Source organism: Mauremys reevesii, linkage group 10, assembly GCF_016161935.1.
Source record: "Mauremys reevesii isolate NIE-2019 linkage group 10, ASM1616193v1, whole genome shotgun sequence".
Classification (NCBI taxonomy): domain Eukaryota; kingdom Metazoa; phylum Chordata; order Testudines; family Geoemydidae; genus Mauremys; species Mauremys reevesii.
The window spans coordinates 72219869-72246015 of NC_052632.1; the positions used below are offsets into that span (position 1 = coordinate 72219869).

A 26147-nucleotide genomic window follows, 5' to 3' on the forward strand; every position below is an offset into this window, starting at 1 on the left:
AACCACGAAATACACATACAGAGAAGAGATCGATAAAGTGCTTTAGCTAATCGTTTATCATTATTTCTTATGCAGCAAATCCAGGCGAATATAAGGTGAATATAAAGACAAGGGGTGATGTTTTCAAAAGCATCTAAATCACTTAGGAGCCTGAGCCCCATTTTCAAGCTTGACAAAGGCACTCAGAAGCCTGATTCCTATTGACCTTCAACAAGACTAGAATTGTAAAGATATTTAAAGATGCAGATAGGAATCTAGTGGGATTTTCAAGAGCACCTAGGTACTTCTGAGCCTTAGAAACCGAAGCCACTTTTTGCAAATGAGACTTAGGTGCTTTCAAAAATTTTACCCAAGATTTCTATCTTCAGGGACTTAGTCTAAAATTAGACTGAAAACACAATGAAAGTTCAACAGGGGTGGATGGAGTGGGCAGGATAGTGGTAAAACAAACTGAGGGAACTACGGCTCTTTCAGAGGGCTGACAGTGGGAAATATTAAAGTTTCATGGCTAGTACCTGAAACTTTAGATCTTTAAAATGATACATTCAATGAAGTATTTCTATGAAAAACAACTGATGCTCACCATTTTTTTTGGTCACATTTCCCAACTTTCTTTGTTTCTGAAGGGAGTAGCCATTTGATTTATAGATGGCATCATTGTTATTATTATTTATTATTTGTTTATATTACAGTAGCACCTATAGCTTCCAAGGCCGAATCCCATTGTCCTAGCTGCTATACATACACCTAGTAAGAGCCAGTCACTGACCCATAAATAGACAAGAGATAGAAGTGGGGGAGGAGAAGTGTTATTTGTGCCCATTTTATAGATAGGGAACTGAGGCACAGATTGCTTAAGTGACTTTCCCAGGTCGCCCAAGAAGTCTGAGGCACAACCAGGAGCTGAATCCAGTTCTCTGGAGTCCCAGTCCATTGCATTAAACACAAGACCATCCTTCATCTGTTGACAGATACTGAATTGACAGCTCTGAAGACTGAAGTTCATTAGTCACAGAACAGATGCAGAGAAGGCTGCAATTGTAAACACTTCTAGGCTTCCCGCTTAATGTGACTCAGCCCTGATGCAGAGGATAAGGGCTTGTGGTTAGAGCGCTGCAAATCTGCAGCTATCCACTTTATATCTGCGGACAATGTTTGCAGATGGATGCAGATCCAAATTTTATATCTAGAGCCTGCAAAGCTATGGCTATCCACTCTATATCTGCAGGCCATGTTTGCGGATCAGATGTGGATACAAATCTCTACTTGTGGTCGGAGGGTTTTCTAATCTCTAGATCCATTCAGTCATAGACTTTCCTGGTGAAACTGACAGCAAAGGTGCTAGTGTTTGATAATTACAAAGGTGTTTTTGGGGGGAGCTACAATTATCTATCTATCTATCTCATCATCATCGTAATATCTAAACAAACAAAAATCACTCAGACCTTTCTTTAAAGCCCAGAATATGTAATTTTTGCTTTTGGAACCCTCCTCTTGAACAATTCATTAACAGGGCCGCCCAGAGGGGGGGGGGCAAGAGGGGCAATTTGCCCCAGGCCCTGAGCCCCACGGGGGCCCCCACCAGAGTTTTTCGGGGCCCCTGGAGCGGGGTCCCTCACTCGCTCCGGGGTGCCCGGCAAACTCTTGTGCGGCCGGGCGCAGGAGCTTCTGCCGCTCCCGGTCTTCGCCGGTGGGGGGTCCTTCCACTCCGGGGCGGAAGGACCCCCCGCTGGCGAATTACCGCCGAAGACTGAGCGGGACCCGCCGCCGAAGTTCAGCCCGGTCTTCGGTGGTAATTCGGCGGCGGGGGGCCCTTCCGTTCCGGGACCCGCCGCCGAAGTGCCCCGAAGACCCGCGGCGGGGCCCCCCTCCGCCGAATTACCGCCGAAGACCGGGCTGCGCTTCGGCGGCGGGTCCCGCTTCGACGGTAATTCAGCGGCGGGGGGGTCCCCGCCGCGGGTCTTCGGGGCACTTCGGCGGCAGGTCCAGGTGCAGGAAGGGCCCCCCGCCGCCGAAGACCCCGGGCCCCCGGAATCCTCTGGGCGGCCCTGTTCATTAATATCCTATAGAACAACGTATTCTCTTTAACTAATGAGCTATAAAGTATGTGAGAAGTTTCCACCTCAGGTTTTAGCTTTTCCTGCTTTATAGACCTAGCTTGAAAATTCTTTTGAAGTCATTGTAAGGATTCTTCATCCTTGCTAGTTCTGCAAAATATAAGATCAGTGTTGGCAACTGTTTTCTTAAACTATAGAAAGCAATTTAAGATGATATGATCAGGTTAATTTCCCACCTATTAAAATGTGTGTTATTTTTACACTCACTGCAATAAAGAAACATGCCAAGAAAAACAAAGCAGGAAGTCTTAGGTGGGGCTTGGAAAGGCCAACATTGCTATATGCTTTATGTTGCTGCCCAGTTCACTGATATTAGGCCACTAAGTGGTTATGCATTCACCAGACACCATGGGATAGATTTTCAAAAGGTTACATGCCACTTGCGTACTGAGCATCAGCCTGGGCATGCACAAAAGGAGAATATTAAGCACACACGGTATTATCAAAGCAGGCTCTTTATGGACCCAGTCCAGCAAGATGCTTAAGACCATGCCTAACTTTAAGCAAATGAGTACTTCAGAGGGACTACCCACATGCTTAAAATCAGGCTTTTGATTACATACCTTGCTGAATCGCAGCCTACATGTATCTACGTAGCCAAGAAGCAACTTTTGCACCCACTAAACTCCAGGTATGCAATTAGATTAGTGCACGCCACTTGGCTGCTGTCCACGTCTGTGGTGTTCTGAAACCAAAGTTAGCTACGCACTCCTAGTTTTGGGATTTCAGTGTGGACAGCTGTGCTCCTTGTTGCAAAGAGGCATTGACTGTTGGGTTACGCTCTTCTAAAGCACATGCAAGAGAGATATATATTTGTGTGTATCATTGAACATGTATTGAAAATATTGTTTAAAAAGGTGACATTTGCAACAGCTACGATATACTGAAAAGGTCTGAATGGCACATAGGGCATATCAACAATCTATGATTCATTACGTAAATTACATCAGTAATTTATTATACCTATGGAAAACAGATGTCATCAAGACAGAATTCATATTCTGACGACCTATTTTAATGGGTTTCCCAATCTCAGGAAAACCTATGACAAAATTCCAATTTATTTTGATGTGGGTGGGACTAGGCCTCATACGGGGCTTGATTCTCAGCTGCTGTCATAAGCATGTGCCAACGCTTCCAACACATGCTGTCTTCACCTGAAAGTGAAGCCTTGGAGGGAGTCACCTTTAGTGGGAGTACGGTATGGGCCCAGTGCTGCAAGCTGTACAGCTGGAGGCAAGGGCCCACTCTCACAGAGCAGCTTGTAGGATCAGAATCTGTATCTGCACTGCTGCTTTCCTGGGGGTGGAGGTTGCGAAGAGAGGACAGCTTTAGGCTCCAGTCCCCTAAAGGAAGTGGTGAGAAGGGCTTTACGTTTGCACAGAATCCCCACGGGAATAAGGTTCTGCCCATAATAGATCCCTTTGCAGGACTTGGTAATAGCTAGACTTGGTAATAGCTGAACAGATCATCTAGTTCAGTCCCATGGCAGGACTAAGTAATAGCTAGACTATCCCTGACAGGTGTTTGTCTAACCGGCTCTTAAAAATCTCCAGAGATGAAGATTACACACTTCCCTAGGCAATTTATTCCGGTGCTTAACTACCCTGAGAGTTAGGATGTTTTTCCTAATATATAACCTAAACCTCCCATGCTGTAATTTAAGCCCATTGCTTCTTTTCCAATCCTCAGAGGTTAAGAAGAACAATTTTTCTCCCTCCTCCTTGTAACAACCTTTTATACACTTGAAATCTGTTAGGTCCCCTCTCAGTCTTCTCTTCTCCAGACTAAACAAACCCAATTTTTTCAATCTTCCCTCATAGGTCATGTTTTCTAGACCTTTAATCATTTTTGTTGCTCTTCTCTGGACTTTCTTTCTCCAATTTGTCCACATCTTTCCTGAAATGTGGCACCTAGAACTGGACACAATACTTCAGCTGAGGCCATATCAGCATGGAGTAAAGTGGAAGAATTACTTCTCGTGTCTTACTCACAATGCTCCTGCTAATTCATCCCAGAATGATGTTCGCTTTTTTTGCAACAGTATTACATTGTTGACTCATATTTAGCTTGTGATCCACTATGACCCCCAGATCCCTTTCCGCAGTACTCCTTCCTAGGCAGTTATTTCCCATTTTGTATGTGTGCAACTGATTGTTCCTTCCTAAGTGGAGTATTTTGCATGTCTCCTTATTGAAATTCATCCTATTTATTTCAGACCATTTCTCCAGTTTGTCCAGTTCATTTTGAATTTTAACCCTATCCTCCATAGCACTTGCAACCCCTCCCAGCTTGGTATCGTCCGCAATACTGTCTCTGCCATATGTTAAATACAAATATATTTAATCAGTGACGATGCCACATTTGATAGGTCAGTAGGCTGTTGTAAGCACGTAGCTATAACAGTGGTAAGTTGGGTATGTAATAATGACTTTTCATGTTACTGCTGGGAATCAGCTTGACTGAAGAGCAGAGACTAAACTACAGCCTGTCCCTTCTCCAACATTCACATTGTCTAAGTAGGGCCACGATTGGTCTCCATTGCACAAGCACAGGCTGTGAATGTCAAAGCCATCTGGGACTTTTCAATCCCACTAAAATGAATGGGAACTGGATGTCCAAATCCTTTGGAAATCTCAGCCAGAAGCATCCACAGATTCTGGATGAGTTTTGCTGCAGGATGGGGTGTTCTGAACACCCGCAACTGCCATTGACGTCAAAGACCACCTCCAAGTTTGCATGTGACTTGCATGGGAGATAAGCCCCTCAGCCCCACTCAGGAGCCAGCTGTACGTGAATAAACTCTTGCTACGCATGGTGGAACAAAGGATGCATAGAGTTTACTACTGCTACCCCGGCAAGCAAACGGACCAGTTTTAATGAGTAATTCTACCCACTGATCTTCAAGGCAAAGTCTGATAAAGAATACTTGGCATTTTTAACAGGTCAGAGGCCTCGCTAAACAAAGTTGTTGGGTTTTGTTTTGTAATAATCCGGATGTGAAAATGTACTATCGGTCTCGTAACATGCGAATTCCAGTGGGGATGAGTCTCTGTGGGAAATGGCCTCTTCTGATTAAGTTATTTTAGCTGCTCCGGGAATAGAATCTATTTTTACAGCAATCCTAGTAGCAAAAAATGAAATTATCTGAATCATTTCAAGAGTATTACACTCTTTGGGCCCAATCCTCGGGGTGTATGAACCTCATCTCCATTGAAGTCAGTGGAGCTATGTCATTTACTCCAGTTTCGGATCTGGCCCTTTATATGGTTGATCAGTGACAAGAACATCCAGCTCTCTTTAAGCTAAGGAGTGTCCCATTTTCAGAACTTTCAAAGTTCATCCCAGCCCTGATATATATTGATAAGTGAAGTATTCAAGAATTATGATCTGTGGACGATGATCATTAACTGCTGAGAAGCTCTAAACATTAACACGTTCTACAAACAGCTACTTTCTGGCCACTGAATGATCATTAGATATACTGTATTTTCCAAACAGATTCTTTTCTAGCTGCTAAATGTACTAAGGGACAGATTTTCAAAGGTATTTAGATACCTAAATATGTAAGTAGATGCCTAGCAGGAATTTCAAATGTACCTAGATGCCTACTTCCTATTGATTTCAAATGCCTAGATGCTTTTGAAAATCCCACTAGTCACCTATCTACACCTTTGAAAACTTGGTCCTAAAAGCTTGCCTACTTTTTCCAAAGTGACTACTGATATTGGAGGCCTTGCTTTTTGAATGTCCAACTTGAGACACCTTAAAGGGGACAGATTTCCAGGGACAGGAACTCAGCCCTTTCTGAAAATTGAGCCTCTTGTGGTGTCTCTAAATTTACCATCTCAAAATTGAGGCACCCAAAATCACTAGTCACTTGAAGATTTAGGCGTCCAGATATTTCACATTTTCCAGAGCTTAAAAAGGGCACATTTATTGACATGTCTGTTTTGTCATATTTATTTTTTATTTGAGATCATTAAGGAAAGTTTGTGTGACCAAAGGTTAATCCATTCAGAAAGCTCTAGACATCTGAAAACCAAACTAACCAAGATTCAATTGCCTGCTAATGAATGGAACACAACTAATGACTTGTTTCCCCGTGTAGACGGTCCAGTGTGGGGCTCGGCCCTCTCAGGTGCGGCTGGGAGCCAGGCCGCCTCACTGTGCGGGGCTAAGTAAGCAGCCCAGTCTCCAGAGTCCGAGCCCTAGGTCAGGGCGGGGCAACAAACAACAGTTCACAGGCTCAGACCCTCAGGCAGGGGCTGAGCACAACAAACAGTATTTAGGGAAGCCCAAGCCCTAGGTCAGGGCGGGGCAACAAACAATAGTTCACAGGCTTAGCCCTGGTCTACACTAAGGTCGGGGGTCGAACTAGGGTACGCGAATTCAGCTACGTAAATAACGTAGCTGAATTCGAACTACCCTAGTTCGACTCACTTACCCGTCCAGACGCCGCGGAAGCGAACTCCGCGGCTCCAAGGTCGACTCCGGCAACTCCTCCTGCCACGGTGGAGTACCGGAGTTCGAACTAGCGCTTCCGGAGTTCGAACTATCGCGTCTAGATCAGACGCGATAGTTCGAACTCCGAGCAGTCGAACTTGCCGCTTCGACCCAGCAGGTAAGTGTAAACGTGGCCTCAGACCCTCAGGCAGGGCTGAGTAAAATAAACAGTAATTGAAGCCCCAGCCCTTAGTCAGGGCGGGCAACAACTAGCAGTTCTGGGCTCAGACCCTCAGGCAGGAGCTGAGCACACACACAGCAGTTCAGGGGCTCAGGTCCTCGGGCAGGAGCTGAGCAACACTGGTAAGTCCAGGCTTCTAGGCCTGAGTGTGGGTGTGAGGGGGAGACTGCCACCCGTGAGTGGGGGTGGCAGGGGGGACACAGGCCCACCCACTCCACTCTGTCCCAGCCCGGGGCCCTAACAGCAGCAGTTAGTCTGCTGCTGTGTCGGTGGGGTCCTGACCGCAACACACCAACATTGGCTTGAAGTCTGCTGTAGCCAGACTGGGGTCGGCTACCCCCGGGCTACTTCCCAGCTCCCCCTCCATGGGTACCTGCTCATCTCTGGCGACCTCCGCCGTGTCCCACACTATGGGCTCCTCGTGGGGCTGAGCGCTGGGTAGGTCGGGCTGCTCCTCAGGACGCGGGGCGAGGGGATGCTCAGGCAGCTCCTCGGGGTACCGGGCTCGGGGAAGGCTCGGCCAGTCCTCCTCAGGGTACCGGGCTCAGGGAAGGCTCGGCCAGTCCTCCTCAGGGTACCGGGCTCGGGGAAGGCTCGGCCTAACAGGAGCTCGGGCAGCAGCGTCTGTCCTCTCCGGCGGCCAGGCAGCAACTGAGCGCTGGGGCCGGGCCTTTATACTTCCTGTCCCGCCCCGTGACTTCCGGGGGGTGGGGACAGGCGGCGGTGGCTCCACCCACTGCAGCGGCTGTTCTGGCTCGGCCCTCTCAGGTGCGGCTGGGAGCCAGGCCGCCTCACTACACCCCTGTATTTATACTCAGGGCATATCTACTTACTGAAGATCAACTAAATTGACCGCAGATCATTCTTCCATCAATTCCGGTACTCCACCGGAACTAGAAGCGTAAGGTAAATCGATGGGAGAGTGTCTCCAACACAGTGTAGACACTGCAGAAAGTCGACCTAAGATACATCAACTCCAGCTACATTATTCACACAGCTGGAGTTGCGTAACTTCGGTCGACTTACCCCCATAGTGTAGACAAGGCCTTAGACTAAGACTAGAAGAAATAGCCTTAGTAAGAAAGAGACATGAGGTGAAATTCTGGCCCCACTGAAGTGAATGGCAAAATTCCCATTGACTTCAGGAAGGCCAGGACTTTGTGCCTGGTCTAGTAGCCTTTCACAGGAGTAGGAGCCAGGACTTCTTGAGTTCTGCCCCCAGTTCTGTCACTAACTTCCTTCTGTGACCTTGGAAGACACAATTTTCCTGTCTCACCTTCAGTACCTATAAAAAGGAGATAATACCTGCCTACCACATTTTAGGATTAATTAATCAGTAAAAAATTGTAAGCTGTTAGGTAGCATTGCTACTACAAGGCTCATGAGATAAAATCCTATGTGGAAAACTGACAGAGAGGAATAGTGTTGCTAATGCTTTTCTCATTTTACAGAGCAGCATGTGTCCATAAATGTATGATACACAGGCTGTTTTGCATAGTAACAAGCAGCAATACACGTGAATTATACATTAATGAATCAATAATAAAAGGGAAAAAAACACACATAAAATTTTTTGGGCAAGAGGCGATGGAACACAACATAACCGTAGAGACATTATGCAAGGAAAATAAGTCACTTCACCCTATGAGTTGTCCTTTTAATTTACAACTGATTGAATAGTCCCCTTAAATATTGTAGCAATTCAAGGCGACACAGCCATATCCTTCCATGTGTACCATGATGATTCGGAGCTAGTTATATACGTAGTTTACACAAATTTCTTTTCCTTACAAATCAAATAATTAGAGCTGAGTAAGGGGACGATAAAATTTCACAATTTAAAAAAAATAAACTTTTGCCCAAAATTTCTGTCCCATCAGATATGTTTGGCTTTAATGGATACCCTAATACACGTTAGACAGCTGGATGAGTGAAGAATATGTTTTAAAATTTGACAATGCTTATCTCAACCTTAACTTTTTCATCTGGAGCTGATTTTTTTCTCTCAAATTTGGCTTAGCTATAGAAATAACCTGTATTTTCAAATGTCATGCTTTAGGTGTATGAGCAATAATCACTTTAAATGCCATCACTGCAGATGTTAAGATGGTCGTATGTACAGCAAGGGATAGAAACTATTTTTTAAAAGCATGTCAAACACTGTGGGGAGGTCTCACAGATTTCTCTTATTGAAGATGCTCTTATTTTCTTTCTCTTGTTGCTCCATATTTGGCGTTATTTAATTTACAACATACCTCAATACATTAAGGGTACAAAGGGCTCAATCTTGGAATTGGTGTGGTCCTGATTCACACCTATTCCAGACGAGCACTAAAGCACGACCTTAGCCTTATCTGAAGCCAATGGGATGCAAGCACATGCTCAAAGTTACGCACATGCTTAAGTGTTGTGCTGAATAGATATGGATTTATGCATATGCTTAAGTGTTTTCCCGAACTAGGCCTGTGTAAGGAATTCATGATTGGAGCCACAGTAGAAAGGGATTTCTTAAGGAGGATACCAAGCTCTATACAGGGAGTGCATGACTAAGAGCTGGGGGAAAGTGCCTACTACGGTCTACTAAATCTTTGTAGATTCCCATAAAATCTGATTCTACAGTTGCTGAACCTGCATTTGTTCCACTTGGGTAATTCCCCTTGATGTCATGGAAGGCTGAGTACTTAGATGGGCAGGAAATGACTAGCCGATGATAGCATAACAGACTGTATACATTTGCATGGGCAGAGAGCTGGATTTTCATCAGTCACTACAGTATTTAACCTTAAGGGTGACAGGGTTCGTTTTTGGCAAGGAACGCTGGCCATGTGGTTTAGGGCATTGGATGGGGAAACTGATCTGGTCTGAGGGTGGGTCATCACTGCAAAGTGAAGGTGTGATTGTAGTCCGGGCAGGCATATCCATGCTAGCTTCAATCTAGCTAACATGAGTAACAACAGTAGTGCAGATGTGGCAGCACGGGCTAGCCACAGGAGTTCAAGCCCTCCAGGGACTCTAGGTACGTACTCAGGGTGCTATCCCGTGCTGTAGCCCACGCAGCCACATCTACACTGCTATTATCCGTGCTAGCTAGAATTAAAGCTAGCATGGGCGTGCTTACCTGCGCTACAAAGACACTGTCACTTGCAGTGATGACACACCCTGAGGTTGTGCCGTAGACTTGCTGGGTGACTTTGTACTAGTTGCTTCTCTGTGCCTCCGTCTCCCCTAAAATAGGATCATAAAAGTTCTTTATCTCACTGGGATGTAGCAAGAGGAAATCATGAACGGGTGTGAGGCACTCAGACACCATAGTGAGGAGTAGCATAGAAAAGCCCTTGAATAATAATACATTCTTACTACAAACGTGTGGACAGGAGCACAGCTACCAGTTAAAAAAGATAACACAGCATAGGGAGAGATGAATTATTGGGCCTCTTTCCCTCCCTCCCCCAATTCCTTGAACTAAATCTTTGCTGAGAACTGTAAAAATTGCTTCCTTCCCCGCAACCCTCTAATTTTTCATTTCGATACGACTGTTGTGCTTCTGGGATCAGCTAGGACCAGGAGCAGAAATGCCAAAAAAAAATGGTTTGCCTTGACTGGAAATATGAAACCCAACATACTTTTTTTAAAGCAAGACTTCCAGCCTAAGAGGGGGGTCAGATAAACATCCAGGATGGGATTTTCAAAAACACGTAGCTGACTGGAACCCTAACTGCTGTTAATGACCAAGAGGAATTGAGCATCCAAATCTCTGAGACAACTTTGAAAATCCCACCCTCATGCTTTTGGTTCCTTATCCAAACTGAACTACAGGAGGGGGCCATCTGGTCTCAGTTACAGCAAAGTAAATGTGGCATCTCTTCAATGGCGTTATTCCAGTTTTACACTGGTGTAAATGGAATCAGAATTTGGCTGCAACATGGAACTCTTTGTTGAGACAGTTTTTCCTAATGCTAAGCAGGTGAAAGCATGCCTCTTTTTCTCCCATACGTGTGTAACTATGGAACAGAGCACTGGTTTAAAGGCATGTGCAATGAGGTGTCTGTTACGAGGCCTGGATCTTTAAAGCTCAAAGCTATAGTCTGAGGGCACATGAGTAGCAGCAATCATGTGAACTACAGGAAACCAGGTATAAGGCTATTCTCCTAGGTGGGGATAACAGACAGGAGAGATCCAGGGTTTGGGGAAGAATCTGAGAGGGATGCTTTACTTGGATCCAATGCATGGCCTGACAGAGTCCCAGGGAATTGGGATTCCCTAGGGTAGTCAGGAAGAGAGCTAATGGATATAGAGTGCAGTAGGGATTGTACTGCAGAGCCTAGAAGGAAAGCTGCCGCGTTTCATGTAGCAGAGAGGCTATTGAAGCCAAACTGAGGAACAATGGATTATCAAGCCCCAAGGGGGCTGTGAACCCGTGTTCCAAGAGGGGAGAGAGGACTCCGCTCAAAGGGACAGACGGAATGGACTTATTTGTGAAATCAACTGCTGCCCCAAAGGAGCAACTGCTCATATTAATTGTGCAAGTCTAATAAACCAGACCACAGGTGGGGATGTTATGTGAACTAAATGGGGTGGAGTGGGGTTGGCTGCATCCAGCAGGTAGCAAAGAAGGGGGAAACTGAGATAGCAAGCAGGTGACACAGGGGTTAAGATAACCCTGTTACAATTTATTTCACTCACAAAAGCAGGTGAAGGGCAACTGAGGAAAGAGGAAGCACAGCAGCAGAATACTGTATTAAAACACAGAATCGGTGACTGTAGCCAAAATTATGCTGGAATTACATTTTCTGGCCAATGCCTTCCTATCATGCATTTTAACCAGAAAAGACTGCAAACAGGATGACTATCAGGCCAGTTTCCTACAGCCGGTGATGACTGGCGGTATTAGCGGTGTCAAATAAAAACATCTGATCCTGAAATCACTGAAGTACTCAAGCACCAGAGCTGTGACGTTTCAGACTGAGAATTACAAAAAAAAAAAAAAAGACATGATTTCCAGATAAGAATGATTTTTCCTACTGCTTCATTACACCTTCTGTAATCCCCTACCTCCCAGAAAAGCAAAACTACAGGCCATCAATCAGATACCTCCTGGTTCCCGGGTGCCTGAACCTGTTTCTGTGATACTCCGAATGTTACAATTTAAAAATAAAAAAAACATGGCTTCCTGTTTCTCTGACAATATCATAAACAACTTCCTCCTGTATTGATACTGGAAGCAGAGATAAGACACCACTGCACAATGTTTGTGAATGCACAGAAAACTGTTTAATTTACAGCTACAATGGTGAAACAAACCATTGCAAAGCATGGAAATTCGAAGTTAAGCCTGACACTCTTTCTCAAACTCACCTATGGTGCTTAAAGTGTTGGAACATGATGTTACTTTAACCATACGCAATTATCTGCGATCCTTGCAAGACCTGAGACCAAAGGGGATGAGTAAAGGGTAGAGGACCAGACCTTCAAGTGGTGTAAATTGGCATAACTCCATTGAAGTCAGTGGAGCTATTGTTTTACGTGAACTGAGGATCTGGCCCTCAAAATGCCCAACTTAACTTTGAATTACTGTCCCTTGCTTATGCTATTTTGAGTCACAAGCCTTAATGTTACTGTTCCTCCTGGTTATATTTGTTTTATCACAGAAATAGATGAGGACTGATTCAACAGACAGTAATGCTGGAAATGCTTGCAGATAGAATTTCAACTGGAATAGAATCAATGGCACAAATTACAACATTCAGCAATATTTTAAAGACTGTGGTCCAGATCCTCAGCTGATGTAAACTGAAGTTAATAGAGCTTGTCAGTTTACACCAGCTGAGAATCTGGCCCTAAGACTTTGATGATTGCTACTGTGAACCATGTAAACACTGGGTTTGAAAATAAAGACTTTGTATGCTCCTAATGCCTGGTAACAAAATGAATTACAGATTTCAAATCTCAGACAAATAATTACCAGAAAGTTCTTCATTCAGTCTTCATTCTCTCCTTTCAAACTTGGCATAATAGATTTCTATGCTGGCACCAGGAAAATGCATGCCTGTTACTTGCATTTTCATCAAGATTAAATATACTCAGGTGGTGTAAACACACCATTATAATCGATGGGGCTACACCAAATTAAACTGTCTGAAGATCTGGCCCAGGTGAGTGATTTAAATTCATCCCTACTGTGCCAGTGCAACCTTAGTTGAAAAATCCACTCATGCACTATTCCACTTAAGTGACTTCGGCATCCTTTCAAACTTGCACAACGTCTGAGTGGGCCACATATTTTTCATCTACATGATTTTAATAGAGATATATGAATTCTTTTTTCATTAGCTGTTTTAGACAACCACCCCCAAAAGAAAAAAACAAAAAACAAAACTGAGCAACACTATTGACATCCCACCGAAACATAAATATATAAATTACAATTTATACACTTTTCTTTTGAATGCAGACACATACATTCATGGGCATAACATTGTGAACAGTACACTTAGTGAAGAACAAGCACAGATAGTTTTAGTAAATGTATTTCCAGTTTTGGTGCTTAATGTAATACACTGGGAAGATGATCGCAAACAGGATAGTGACTAATTCTATCCCTGTATTAGCAGTTGAAACCAATGCCTGTTCATTAAAATTGCTTCGTTTGGTTGGAATTGGGCATAGCTATAGTGGGTGGGCGGATGTGTTAACAAAATCTCTCTTTTTTTGTTATATCTTAAAGGTCTGGAGTTCATTCACATTTGAGATTTTTAATTCAGGGTGGATACATTATCCTCAAGACTTGCTCTTTTGTCATTATGTACAAAGGAGAGAGGAATCTTTCAGTGGTTTGAGCATTGGCCTGCTAAACCTAGGGTTGTGAGTTCAATCCCTGAGGGGGCCATTTAGGGATCTGGGGCAAAAATCTGTCTGGGGATTAGTCCTGCTTTGAGCAAGGGGTTGGACTAGATGACCTCCTGAGGTCCCTTCCAACCCTGATATTCTATGCCTGAAACACATAGGTGACAAACTGGCCCCTAGAACAGATTCATCTGACAGCAAGAGAAGCCTTATTGGAGATGTTTCATAAAGAAAAGAACCCAGTAGTTTATTTTACATGTCCAATGTGATAATCCAAAGACTGTAACACAAAGGGCATATCATCTAAACCACCAGGCTGGGGCAGTGATTTTGGCTAACAGGGTAGCCATGGTCTATATGGCACAGGCCTACATTTCCAAAGCAGCAGACAAGAATTAGCTATGTGGCTCCCATTACAGTCCCTGGAGGAGTTGAACAATTAAATTCCTCGGCACTTTGAAAATGTAGGAGTTGGTGCCTGAGTATTTTATCTGCCCTGCTATACTTAAAATATATTTTGAAGTTATTTGGGCTATTCAACTACAAAAATATGACCACAAAATGCTTTTTCTTTTCTTTTCTTTTTTGTTCAAGAAAACATAGCAGGCTTTCTTAGGTATATAAAACTGTTAATTTTAGATAAAAATACAAACTTCACCTTTACAAAACACATATTTCTGTTGAATACACATAAAGCATAACATTTTACCAAAAATAAAGAATTTTAGGTTTTGTTCAACTATTTGCAGCAAGGGCTTTCCCATGCCACAATGACATTGTACAATGCGGATACAAGAATTTGTACATTTCACATAGCGCCAACATGTGAAATAAAAGTATTTGTATACCAATAAGAATGGCAATTGCTAACACAATATCACTATTAGGCAACTGGCATAAGTCTCAAAGAAAAAAAGGATATTTGCGTGGATATCCTATGATTTGTTTACACACATCAGGTTTTTTTAAATGCTTTAAATTACGGGGGAGGTTGGGAGACATAAACCAAGAAACGTCTAGAAAATTATGCATAGGTATACCATTTTTATTTTAATATATCTCATTAGTTTGCATCCCACTAGGAGAAATACCATAATGTTTGTGTTCTGCTTACTGTTACACCAGTCTTCTATATGTGTTACTGATAAATGTAGTCCAAGAGATAATAAAAAGCTAGGCAAAGAGTAAAAAGAAAGCTTAATAATCACTTTATGGTGTAAAAAAAAATCCATTTAAGGCTCCCCAGAAGGTATTCTTTTTTTGTATAGACTTTAAAACACCACCAAGCAAGGATGTACTGTTTCTATAGTGTTTGCGTGGCATTTGATCATTTGATACATTCCTGCTTTTTTGTGCCTGAAGTCCATTTGTGTCCATCCATCTTCATCAAGAAAGCAGGCACATTTCTTGACATAAAGCACCATTGACTGCTCCGACAGAAATCCACTATTCACTTAAGATTTTTGTCTCTTTTTTTCTTCTTCTTCTTCTTCCTCTTTTATTTTTTGTTTTGTACTTTTGGTATCCTCCATTCATTCAACTGTCTTTTTTATTTTCTTTGTTTGTTTTGTTGTTTTGTGTTTTTTTGGACAGGGAAGCTTCCTATTGTTTCACAGAGTGCTACAATACTTGCTTTGATGTCACATTAAACAAATGTACATTGTCTCTTTGTTCTCATTAAGTGTTCTTTTCAGCCAGTTTTTTTCACACAGGAGAACAAATAAAGTATACAGTCAATAAAGCACCATACATAGTAGGTTCAGGAATGTAACAAACCATGTACATCCATGTCCCAGAGAGAAGTTCTTTTTTTTTCTAGCTTATTTCACCTTACATCTGCAGGAGAGAAAAAAGATATAATAACTCCATGATTAGAATCACAGGACCTTTCCTCTGAGATGTCTTTTAAAAAAAAAACTATTCTGCATGAAATTCACTAACCTGGGACAAGAAGTTCTAAATGCTGTTTTGATTGAGTTTACATGCTGACTTTTAAAGTTGAATTTTACAAAATCTTTGCTTCTATCATACTACTCCCAATAAATACCTGTTAATCTGAAACAGGATATCAAGTTTAGCATTCCTTCAAAAAGATACATCCATATAAATGAAATCTGACATTGGGAGTTCATGTTCAAAAAAGTAAAAGTAAAAAAAAAGTGCTTGAATTATTAAATTCCCCATCATCCAGCAGTTAGATACATTTACTGCAAATTCAAACTAAATCCCACTCAGAACACTAGAATCATCTGCAACTGTTGCAGCTCATATGACTTCCGATATTTTAGAAATATAAAATCAGTATTTAATTTGGAAATTTTACAGCTGTCACATCAGACTTTGCTACGGTGCTGATCAAGCCATTCTTTTGTATTGAGGGGTTTCTTGTTTTGTTTTTTTTCCTACAATGTAAACCTTATAAATTTTGATGACATCCTATTTTTGCATCCTATTCTTCCTCTGAAAGCCCCCAGACCAATGAAGGTTCTTAGCTCTCTGATACAGGGCCTTGTTACAGAAGAACAGGTGTCCTCTTGTTTTGTAAATTATGCAGTGATTCCGACAATTTCAGATGCATATTTAATCAGTCCCCAGTTCGGGCCAAAAAATGTTTGATGGTCATGCATGTAATAAGATTTACTATACATACTCTATGCTTTCACAGCCGACTGCTTGGAACATAAACCATTTGTAACCTGGCAATTCATTCATGCACTATTATGGGATGCTTAGACTTCAGAAATCAATAATGAAACAAAAAGCAGAGGAAATGGAACTTGAGATTTCCAAGAAGCTTAAATATTAGCTCCCTCAATAAATAAATAAATAAAATGCAAGAGGAGGAAGTAGCTGAAGAATGTAAGATGCTTATGGTGATGTGTAGCTTAAAGGGAAAATACCAAGCAGGTAGAATTATCAAAGCCAATCACGTCTAATCTCTTTGCAGCCTTGAGGTAGCAAGTGTCAAGATTTTGAACAGTGATTAAGCTGGAGTGATGATATTTGATTACATTTTCCATTACTTGTGCCATTAGGGTGTTCAGCATATAGGTCCTACCTGATTAGCAAATAGTTCCAGTAGTTTTTATGTTGGTTTTAACCTTTTTCGTTTCCGTTTTTTACCTGTTTCCCTAGGCCTTCCTGTTAACATAAGGGTAGGCTGGTAAAAAGCCCTAAGATAATGCATTTTGTTGAAAACTGAAGTAATAAACACTCAAGTTGTTATCTCTCACAGAATACTCACAATCTTTTGCATTACAGGTATTTCTTTATAACTTCCGATTTTGAAATAATGTTTGCATAAGTAGAGTAATTATATAAAAGCAAAGGTCCAGTAACCCAAGATGGTGTTGGTGGTGATAGATCTGCCTTGTAACTACTGTTAGCTATTGTATTCAACATTTGCCTTCAGTCCCTGTAGTTTAGTTATTTTAAACTTGCCATCCATAACATTTTCTCACCTATAACTATGGATATGAATCATTGTCTTCTGCCATTCTGATCATTTCCTTCATACGCCTGATTCTGAACTGACATCCCATTTTTCTCATATACGCACAAGCTTTTCATCTTGAAAATTCAACTGCTTAATCGTTGTCCACAATAAACATTTTGGAAAGCTGAGGTTGATTAGATAAGATTCTTCATGTATGGAACATAGAACAATTTACAAAAATATGAAAAGCCACCAATTTTTCCTAAATGTTTTGGTCCATTCGTAACTCAAACTAGCTTGGACTAAAATCATCCAGCTTTTGATTTACCTGTAGGTGCTCAATGAGAGCGAGTGCATAGGCCTAATTTTTCAGCTCTCCATGTATATTATAACTTCCCTGAGAGGCCTAGAGGAGGTTATATGTAAAGCAAAGCATGTCAAGAGAACTTGAATGCTCTTGTAAGACAAACAGCTAGGTAAATTCGGCTGACATGAGCTTCTGAGTCCAATAAATATAAAACTGCAGCTCATGAGCCTTGCATTTGCTAAGTACCTGCGCTAGTGAGATGTCCTCTGAAGAGGTTAGAATTTACACCAGGTGTCTGCAGGACATGGTAACCTCCAGTGGGTGCTCTCACCCAAGTTACAATCTCTGCCAGGCATCTGACAGAAATTGTAACCTCTGCTGGGAAACTGAGGCAAATTAGAGCCAGCACCAAAAATAGCCAGCCAGTTGCTTTCCCACCTCAGTGACATCAGGCCAACGGCCTGCTCACTTCTACACTCCACAATAAAAATATAAAGGATAAATGGGAAGCCTGGACCTCCTAGACAAAGGTGTGTCATCGGGGGGAGGAGATAGCATCAAGAAACTTGCCTAAAACTCAGGCCTGGGGAACCCTTAGCAAGTTTCCTATTTGTCAGAAATCCCAAAGCAGGGAAGTTTCACCTATTTACTTTCCTTATAAAAGTTTCAGACACTTTGGGCCTGATTCTCCTGTTCCTAACACCAGTGTAAATCAGCAGTAACTCTACTGACGTCAGTAGGCCACATCTTCAGCTGGTGTAAATTGCCACAGTTCTAATGATATCAATGAAGCTGATCTGCACTAGTTGAGGATCTGGCACAATGGAGTTATATGGTGCAAGTGAGAGGAGAATCAGGCCTTGTGTAATAACTAGGAGTACAACTTCTGAAAAATCCCTCATGGCAGAGATACTCCCCCAGCCCGGTCAGAGTCCCTAGGGCAGTTATCATATCCATGGGCACACGCAGAGCTTATTGACCAAAATGTTCCACAGCAAGGGGCCGCCAGGAAAAATAAAATAATTAATAATAATAATAATAATGAAAAACCCCCAAACCCACACCAAGGAAACTGTCAGACAAATGACTTTCAGATAGAGAATTGTGGCTGCAAATTTTTTTCATGGGAGATGGGGGGGGAGAAATGGATGAATGTTCCAGTTAAAAAATAACAATAATGCTCAAGAGTAAGGAAATCAGAAATTAAGGTTCCTGGACCAACCTTAGCTTTCACCCGTAACCCTGGCCATCTGCTAGCTACTACCTAGAGACGCCCCATCCCTCCGTTTATCATTGTCCAATCCCTTCCTAACATAGAGTCCAGAAATCCACTCTCCCTGCTGAAACTCTAGACAAATGTATAAACTCGCTAACCAGCTAGCGCCTGATCCCAAACCCACTGAAGTAAACGGGAGTCTTTCCAGTGATTTCAGTAGGCTTTGGCTCAGCCCCCTAATCCATATGGAGTTAAGACTTGATCCTTCACCAGATCATCCTCCCACTTACATCTAGAGATTATAACATCTTGTGTTTTGGTTGACTGCAACGGAGTTACACAGGCAACAAAATGGAATAACCTAATGGTTTATCAGGCCAACTATTTTCTCAGCAACAGAAAACACTACTTTATCTCCTGATATAGGCAAGACATCATACAATAACCCCATGTATGTTCCGACTGCAGAAAAAAACCCTGCCACAGATAGGCCAAAGATCTGTACCTGTCCTCCCTCTACATTATCCACCATCACCAGCTGCAACACTGACTGCCTCACCCCCGAGGGCACCTGCACTCCACCAAGTCTAAAACTGGTGTATGGCCCTTTAGGGTCCCCAGTGACCTGGCATGATTTAAAGTTAAACTTCCAGGCTGCTCTAACTTACACCAGGGCTGGGCCAAGGCCTGGGCAGTGTGATCCGTACCCAGCTTCCTGAATGCCTCCTAGCCCCTGAGATCAGTGGATCTGGGTGCAGGAGAGAACCTGGGCCATAGTTTTATGAAAGCCACTTTGAAAGTAAGTATTTCCTCCCCCACACAGTCATAAATCCCTTTTTCTGTCATTCATATTCTCAACAAGCCAGACATACGTTTAATGTGACAACTGGCAACAATCTCTGTAAAGATGGGTAGAGAAATGGAAACCGAATAAAGGCTGCAGTAGGAAACTTAATTTCAAAATTCCTTACTTTTGAACGATTAAATTCTTTCTAAATAAAATGTTCTATTCATTTCAAACTTAGTGTTCCCTTTAGTAAAGTAAATTGTCAGCCTTAACTTTATCTCAAAAGGGTCATTACTTGATAGAATTTACCAGCAAGATACAAATAGTATAACCTTCAAATTAGTTAGGCAAGATTTTTATGTTATGCATTTTACGTTTAAAGGCTGCACTAAAGAAAACTGCTGCAATTTCAACTTTGAATCCAAATTCTTGTATATAACCCAAATCCTGTTTTAATTCCACACCTTTGAAACAGAGGGGTTCTCAGTGAGGTCGATGGGAGCTTTCCCATTTAGGTCAATGGGAGCAGGGTTGGGTCCACATTCTTTACTATAAATATAAGTTCCCATCTGATAAAAGTATGTGTACAAAAATAAAAGGATGACATACCAGTTTCTTCTTCTCGATAATCTGAATTAGAATTTGATGATGTACAGGTGCATTCCATATGCTCTTCTAACCTCACCAGAACTTCTTTTAATTTTGGCTTTTTTCTAACATATTCCACTTTTGCCACCTAAGAAAAAAGAATGGTGTTTGTACTTAGACACTTTAATGCACAACAGGACTTAAGACAGGTGGTTACATATCTATATAAGCCACCTCTATCCTGGTCGAGCACCACATACTTATTTCATGACGCATCCTTTAGTTCAGCAGTTCCAAACAGACCAGGTTTTTTCCCCGCAAGAACTTCCCATTCATGGGGTTTGAGCAATTCTATATTTCAGGATTTTTCTAAGTCAAGGTAAAGTTTCATATTCAGTCTCAAATCTGCATTTATTACTGAATTTACAAATTCGAATATATTTTTCTCTCTACAACATTTCACCAGGGTTATGTTGAACTACTCATTGTTTTTAAGACGAAGGCAAACAGCAAAGACATGGAAAAGCACCAGTGCTGTTTGAGAACCTAGATCTCAATGATATCTCATAAGGGATGCCCTCTCTCTGTCCTATAAGCTTCTTGCAGGAACTCTGGTGAATGAGAGCTCACTTACCTTTAAAGGAGAACTAGGAGGAAAATGAAAAGGAGATTAAAAGCTTTTTTTAAAAGTCTTTGCTGAGACACATCCATCTTGCTTGATGTTCTCTCTCTACTGTATGGAAATGTTACCTCTTCAGATACACTGAGTACACACTTATCTTAGCCAAAAGGCCGAGAAGCGTATTTCACTAGCATTTAGGTTCCAGGTACATTTCAGGTTCAAGTACAAGTACAGAACAAACAGGTTCTAACACCGTTTGGTGGGCTAGCATGGACCATATTCTAGCTCAGGAAGAGAGCTAAAATAGAACACACATTTTAAATCTTGTTCTAACATGCACTGGCCCCATCCACACTGGCCAGCCTAACCTTCTTAGAGCCCTGTGCAACCACCACTGAGATTAAACCTGAGTGAAACCAATATAGATAGGGTCTTGTGCTGAGGGAAGAACCACACCCAAAGGGGAATCTTCTAGCTGCTTTACTTTTCAACACTGCTCGGCACTAGGGAGACATCCAAAATGTGCCTCCCATTTGACTGTAGGGGGCTGTAAACAGGGGCGGTCACGGAGAGCAATAAAACCAAATAGTGCGGATACTGTATTATTTTATATAAATTAAAGACAGAGAAATCGGGAGACTGGGTCTCTGATCCCTTGCACAGCCCAGATGATTGACACACATGTGGTGCTTTGAGGACATAGCATCAGTCAATCTGTATATCAGTGAAATAGGCAGGGTTGTTAAAAAATGATCAGTGTCCAAAAATTTTAATAGACCCTTTTCCTAATTGTGTATGGATTTGTTTGTTGGGGGTTTTAATGCTCCTTGATCTTAGCATTGAGAAAACATTGACCCTCTGTCTTTCCAAAAGCGGCAAGTTGTTCTCATAACATGGTGGTGGGGATTATACTTCCCAATTGTCAGAAACCATCCTTTGGCTTTCTGGACACACATGACCAATGGACATCTGAATGAGAGTGAAATACTGGGCCTCGTTAAAATCAGTGGGAGTTTTGCCACTGACTTCAACAGAGCCAAGATTTCAAACCCACATTTCAGTCACTGCCCCCTTTGTCAACAAGATCTGGAACCTATTTGCATTTACCCAGCAAACAATAGTTCCACACAGACAGATGCAGTAGTTAAAATGTCCACATTAAAGACATTTTCTGAGGCTGTCAGATTTCCATACAAAAAGATTTAGAGCTGGCTCTAACATGTCAGAATGCTCCGCTGAAGGGTCAACTATGGGTCACAGCAATATGTTTCAGGCTCTTCTATCAGAGTATAACTCTAGCAAGGCTTTGAATGCAAAGATTTGAAAATGTATGGTACATCTGAGTCACCCAGCATCAAAGGATGACTAATCCTTAAAATTCACAATAACAAACAGGGATTAAGACCTCTATAACCAGAGACATAGGAAGCGACCCAGCAATTATGAAATGGCTTTGATATCTGCCATTCTTATTGCAATTGTTGGAATTAATCAGCGTCATCAAAAATTACTTGCCACTAGAACTGTAATCTAACTTTATTTTAGGCCATCTCTATTTTTTTCCAAATTGAGATGACTATATATACACGCCTTCCATCCCTTACTTTGTACTACACACACTGGAAGATGTAGGAGGAGATACTTAGAGACTCTGTGATGATAACCTACTTCACATTGACCAATTAAAAGCTACAGTTTTTAGTGAAGTGCACTGTAAACTAAAACAAGCAAAAAAGCATCCCCCAAACTCCTCTTTCTCCTTCAGGCAACATAAGTGAAGGTTGAAGATTTATAAAGTGCTGTAAACATTAAAATTTCTCAAGTTAAAGCAACATCAAATGCAATTAAATTCCTAAATTTATGTTGTCTCATAACACCTGCTGCTACCATGGGATCTATAATTAATGCTAGGCTAAAACATTAGGCTCTGGGCCAGATTCTCAGCTGATGTAAAATGCCACGGCTATTTTGACATCACAGGATCCAACTCTAGGTTAGCATTCTTTTTCCCCCCATCCTGTTGCTCGCAAGAGAAGGATAACCACACACTATTGTGTACTACCCATTGCTTTGAAATGGTTAGTCCTCAGCAAACCACTCATTTCAACATGGGCTTCTTTCATCTTTCTCTAATGCAACAAAACCAAGAATCTTCTGCAACAACAAAAAATATTACTTATAAAAACGATGGGGGAGATAAGATCCATTTGTGGGGTTTTTTAATCTCCCCCAAGTATTACATTTAAATAATTGTACCATAATAGGTAGGTTAGGGTCTATGCTTTGTACCTCTATGGTCTCTATTCCACATTCCTATTGTGTGTGAGGAGGGAGAGAGGGGAGGGAGTGTGGAGAAGAGGGGAAGTTATGTTGCTCAGATAAAAATATCTGGTCTGATGGGAACACTCGATGGTATCCTCAGCTCCAAGGGGAAGGCAAAGTTTCAAATTGTTCAACAGTGATACATAAAGAATGGCAATGAGTTTTCCCAGGCAGGCTGCAATGCAGAATCTCACGAAATCAGGGACTCAAGCATAGGAAAAAGGCAGGACTCTGGGCATGAAAACCCTGAGAACCCCACCAGCATAATAACAAAATTAATTCTGTACAAAAACTTACAAGAAACCTCTCAGCATGGGAGATGACTTTTATTATAACACTCAACAACAACAAAGCCCACTTGGATGGTCCCTGTTTAACATACCAGGCATGAAATAAAATCCTGAATTAGGGCGCTTTTCAGACATGAAATGACTAACAAAGGCATCAGTTTGCTCTAGCTCAGAAGTGGATTAGCAACGGTATGATGGAATGAAGCTCTATGGACCCGGGCAATTCTAAAAATTGCAACTGACGAGTCAAGTTAAAGAACGAAGACAGAGGTCTGTTGGGTTTTAACTAGACAAAAAGAAGTCATCTGGAGTCAAACCACTGCTCAAGCAAGGTGCATTTGCCTATAGTAGGTCAAAAAGTCATCGCACAATTGTGTTTTATGGAACAAGAACGATTATAACACTACCTGTTATAGGGTTTGTAATTGCTCTTAAAGGGAAGTTAAAGATCAAATATTGCTTGGTCCCATTTCAGCACAAAACAAGAGAATACTGAAAGATGTAGTCCCCAGAGGGACACTGGGAATTGTATGATGCTGCAAGGCATGATGGGAAGAAGAATCAGGGAATATAAGGAGCAGCTTTTCGTCAGAAGAGGAGAAACCGGGGAGAGATCAGACCTGATGTGTGGCTCTTCACCAAGACAGCAGAGGAAACATCCTGGAAGAGGCTGTGGCAAGGACCTAAGAGGAGGCCTAGTGAAAGAAACCCAGGGTAGTGACAAAGCACATGAAGGAAAAAGTATAGAGTAAAACAGTATTGGTGAGGGCTTGAAGCCTGATTTTGGCACACAGTCTGGGGGCTCAGATTGGTGCTTCCAGAAAGAGTAGGAAGACGTCCCTTTTTCACTCCCCTACATGAATGGGGAGAGAGCTGTGGCCCATGGTGGACCAAGGAAGGAGCCATTTAGCCCCGAGTCACAGGAAAAGAGAATACTTAGCCCAGTGAGGACAGAGGATCTAATTAGCTTTGCTTCAGGATGGAGGATTGTTGAACCTGGGGAGGACCAGAAGACCATTTTGCTTTGGATTCGTGTGGTTGCCCTGGAAGGGGAGGACTTTTGTTTTGGCTGGAAGCACTAAACCTATCTCAGAGGGAAACTATGGCCTGGCCCTGGACACTGGCAGGGACACTGAAGAGATAAGAACCCACCACACTCCTCAAGAAATGCTTTGTTACAGATGGATTCTTGCTACCTAGACGTCCATGGTCCCTAAACCATGCATGTGTGACCCCATGGACAGCCTACCAGGATACACATGATTAGTCCAGAAGGCCTTGCTGGCAGAGGAACCACTACAGTTCCATCGCACAGTGTAGAGGAGGCCAGATAGGGGAGCTATGCAGGCTTTGTGGGTGTAGGCTTGCTGGATTTACTGCTGTAGGGACTCACCAGCTACTGACCCCTGCACGTGATGGGGGATACAAAGACTGTGGAGGCTATTGTCACAGTTACCGGGCTAGCTGCACCTCTGTTTCCTTTCTGGTCTCACTGAGTGCATCTGCGTTCTACTATACTATACTAGTTCTTATACTGCACTCATCACCATAGTCTCTGAACAGCTTCCAGCAGTGCACCAAGCAACACACATCTGTCATGTATCCCAGTCTTCATACCTTAACCCATGGCAGAGTGGAATTCTGCATTTCTCCATCTCTTACACCAGGCCCTGGGCTACAGCACTCTGTGGAGCAACCATTCTTACCCAGCAGGTCTAACTGAACTTGGGTACTTTCAGTTCTTTCCTTCAGGAGTCTAGTGATATCCAGGGATCAGCCAGCCATCTTAAAACCAAAGTATTGTTTCTTTTAACGGAAGGAACAAGACATTTCAAGAAAAATAATTTGAAAACAAGAAACACTCTATCTGCTTGTTTGTCTTACCTAAAGGCTTATCATCCTTTGACGTAACCAAGGCAGATACCCCGCATCAGGTCCCCGCATCTCAGTCTGCTTCTCCTGAGCAACTACCCCTTTCTCTTGAGGAAGTGCTCCTTTTTAAACAGCGAGAGTTCTTTTGATCTCTTGCATATCTGCCTTTTCCTGCCCTGGCACTGTCTCTGAATGATGCTCAAGTGCTGGTTTGCTGAGAAGTGGCTTATCTCGGGCTACTCTTTCCCTTCCTGATTGTCTTTCCCAGCAACCCCCTGTTGAATTACACCAGCATATCCATACAGTAAACATCCCATTAACCAGGTCAATGTGCCATATTCATAAATTAATGCAGAGCAGCTCCAAATCCATCACAGCTATTACAGCTAAGGATAGTGGATGGAGCCCTTCTGCTATTGCTCCACAGATTGGAAAGGAAGATTGCTCCCTGCTGTTCTTGCAGAGATCCCTAGCACCCAGCTCAGCTACTCAGGCTTGGCATTGGGAACAGGATTTGCTCCATAATGTCCACATCTGCTGTCTTGGCTAGGAACACACTGGCAGATCTGCTGAATGGAAAGATGGTTTTTTTTCATGTCTGCTATTGGGCTGACCCAGTTAAGTAAACTTCAGCAAATGCCAAACAAAGGGATAATCCAGGTCCTTGGGCTGGCTAAATACTTCATCTACCTGACATATTTCTGGAACGAATATAAAACCAATGGAACCTCTAAGCATTATAAATTGAGTTTTGTTGCGACAACAGGCACAGTTAGAGAAAATACTTCCCCAAGTGACATTTAAAAAAAAAATCACACTTCACCAGCTGGCACTAGGGAGCGATTGGATTCCTTGCCATGTGCTAATCACAGAGGAATTCCCAAAGTCAAAATTCTGCAGGACTGAGCAATTTGCTTTTGCACCGGGGTTCAGAGTTTGCAGTAGCCTGGTCAGCAAAAAGAACAGGAGTACTTGTGGCACCTTAGAGACTAACACATTTATTTGGGCATAAGCTTTCGTGGGCTAAAACCTGCTTCATCGGATGCATGCAGTGGAAAAT

The 26147-nt window shown here is 42.4% G+C and overlaps 1 protein-coding gene across 7 annotated transcripts in view; it reads right to left on the reverse strand.

The window, feature by feature from the left end:
* PDGFA (platelet derived growth factor subunit A) overlaps positions 1–26147 on the reverse strand; it is a 43771-nt gene that overhangs the window by 760 nt on the left and 16864 nt on the right. Inside the window, exons 5-8 of one of the 7 annotated variants that reach the window (XR_005585764.1) lie at positions 20003–20129; positions 16706–16788; positions 15589–15702; positions 12053–15483 (exon numbers count right to left, since the gene is read on the reverse strand). Coding sequence is in view for 3 of the 7 variants with exons in the window: in XM_039492871.1 (XP_039348805.1) it covers positions 16733–16788; positions 20003–20129 (183 nt within the window). In the remaining 4 variants the exon portion in view is untranslated. Of the gene's footprint in view, positions 1–12052; positions 15484–15588; positions 15703–16705; positions 17268–20002; positions 20130–26147 lie in introns of those variants that run through there. The other 6 variants (XR_005585766.1, XR_005585765.1, XR_005585767.1 and 3 more) reach the window with 6 other exon arrangements.